Genomic DNA, 2,099 nt, shown 5'->3' on the forward strand with positions numbered 1-2,099 from the left:
CTATTATATTACATTAATGATATACCATCACACAAAACATACTTTTAGAACTATATTCTCTTCTTTCAGTCTATTAATCTCTTTAAGTTGTTCTTTATGAGTCTTCTCTAATTCATCAATATGATTTGTAGCCTTAGCAAAGTCATGTTTCATTTTAGCACATTTTGTTTCTTCCTCTCTTCTAATGAGATCAATTTTTTCCTCATAACTTGCAGCAACTTTATCACGAGATGCTTCCAACTCAGTAAGCTTTTCCTTCATATTCTCTTGTTCCACTACAGTCCCCTATTGTATTACATTAGTGATATACTGCCGGTATAGCTGGTAATTTGGAGTGGTAATTAATATTAGGCAAATAGCAAAATTTTTGATGATTGGTGAGTTTTAATTTTTGGTGAACATGTGGCCATGTGATGTTAAGCATGCACATAAATGATTCAAAATGGCAGGTTTATGAATGGTTGTCAAAATACCAAATCAACAAAAATTTTCCCTCCAAAATTACCAGCTAACTGCTAACAGCACTGAACATGGTCACACAGAACTTACTTTTAGTGTTATATTCTCTTCTCTCAATTTTTTGATCTCTTTAAGTTGCTCCTTGTGTGTCTCCTCTAATTCATCAATACGTTGTGTAGCCTCAGCAATATTCTTTTTACTCTCCTTCTTCAAATCTTTAACTTGCTTGATCATCAACTCCCTGTCTCTCTTATCAGCAGCATCAATTCCTTCAGCATTAAACACACTTTTCTCTTTCTCAGATAAATTTTCTTCTCGATGCTTGATTCTTGCTTCTTTATCTTGAAGTTCTTCAACTTTCTCGTTCATTTCCTTTTCAAGTTCACTTATTTTCTCCTTTAGTTTTTTCTCAAGCTCCTTACTACTATCAATCCTCTTCTTCAAAAATGTTATTTCCTTGTTTGCTGAAGTTAATTCCTCCTCCAATCGTAGCTTGATAGTTTCCTGTTCATTGTATGCTTTATCCTTTTCTTTTAATCTCTGTCTAACAAGTGCTAGTTTTTCCTTGGGGCCAGCTACTTCTTTCTCCTTCTCGCTTTTGCTATCTTGTATGATCTGCTCCTGTTCTTGACCTGATTCGACGATTGGTGCCTGATTTAACTGTGTGCCACTTGCTCCTGGGCCTACTGCCTGTGCCTTTATATTATGATCGGCTATCATTGGTTGACAAGACATGGTTTGATACCAATCAACCTAAAGTAAAGCAATGATACCTAAATCAAACCACCAAACATTTCGAATGATTGACAATACACATGTATATACATATTGCAAATTAATTAGAGATAAAAAAGTTTTAAATCAACTATATATAGACTCAAAATTATTTTTTAATGATGAAAATGCTACTGCAATCAACAAAACTCATTTCTTACTTGTTTGGTGCTCTTATTTCGATCCAATAATCCTTGACTTTGCGAAACTCAACTTGGAACTGTCAATCTGTCTCTTACATGAATTAAGGGGAAGCCCAGGAGAAAAGTGGGTGTAACCAAACACACCCCCATATAAGGTGTGACGCATTACAATAATTATAATCATAGATAATAGATTTAATTTCATTTACTCTAATATCTATGTTATAATTAAAATTTTTACAGATTAATTCAAAAATTAATGCCTTGAAAAGCTACAACATTCGAACTAAATTCAAAATAGAATCACACTACACATCATTGGACTCCTTTACATCTTTCATTTATGTGGCGGCGTAGTTTTTGTATTTCACCCACACGATACTGCTTACGGCACTTAGGACAGACCAGGTTAGGATCCAAAGGCCTGCCTTTATCATCATCATCATCATCATCATCATCATCATCTTTTTCATCTTCTGGTAGCTCTAGAGGTAAATCAAGCTCAGGCGAAGGAGGCTGACGTCTAGGAAGAACTGGAGAGGGATGACGAGGAGTTGCATATGTCTTTCTTGAATGATCTAACTCTTTCAATATAGTATCAGTGTCTGCTTCTGATTGTATTAGTGAAGGAGGAGTATTATAGGCTGCTCCCTGCAGCTGCTGCTGAGGTGGCTGCTGCTCTGGCATATGATATGCAGCTGGTTCCTGTTGCTTTGGTTGAAA

At 35.5% G+C, this 2,099-nt stretch overlaps 1 protein-coding gene across 1 annotated transcript; it reads right to left on the bottom strand.

Annotated features, from left to right (window-relative positions):
- Positions 1-27: 27 nt before the first annotated feature.
- Positions 28-1,491, bottom strand: LOC109590236 (chromosome partition protein Smc-like). Its single transcript, XM_020006157.1, has 3 exons — positions 1,395-1,491; positions 550-1,212; positions 28-285 (listed from the first exon to the last, which is right to left on the bottom strand). The coding sequence occupies exons 2-3, from the start codon at positions 1,192-1,194 to the stop codon at positions 28-30; spliced, it is 903 nt and encodes a 300-aa protein (XP_019861716.1). The 5' UTR covers positions 1,195-1,212; positions 1,395-1,491.
- Positions 1,492-2,099: the final 608 nt, after the last annotated feature.

Source organism: Amphimedon queenslandica, unplaced genomic scaffold (genome assembly GCF_000090795.2).
Source record: "Amphimedon queenslandica unplaced genomic scaffold, v1.1 AMPQUscaffold_10308, whole genome shotgun sequence".
Classification (NCBI taxonomy): Eukaryota; Metazoa; Porifera; class Demospongiae; order Haplosclerida; family Niphatidae; genus Amphimedon; species Amphimedon queenslandica.

Coding starts and splice junctions, on each gene's coding strand:
- LOC109590236 (XM_020006157.1), bottom strand. CDS start 1,194: ATGTCTTGTCAACCAATGATAGCCGATCATAATATAAAGGCACAGGCA. Junction 286..549: donor AAGAGAATATAACACTAAAA/GTAAGTTCTGTG, acceptor GTAATACAATAG/GGGACTGTAGTGGAACAAGA.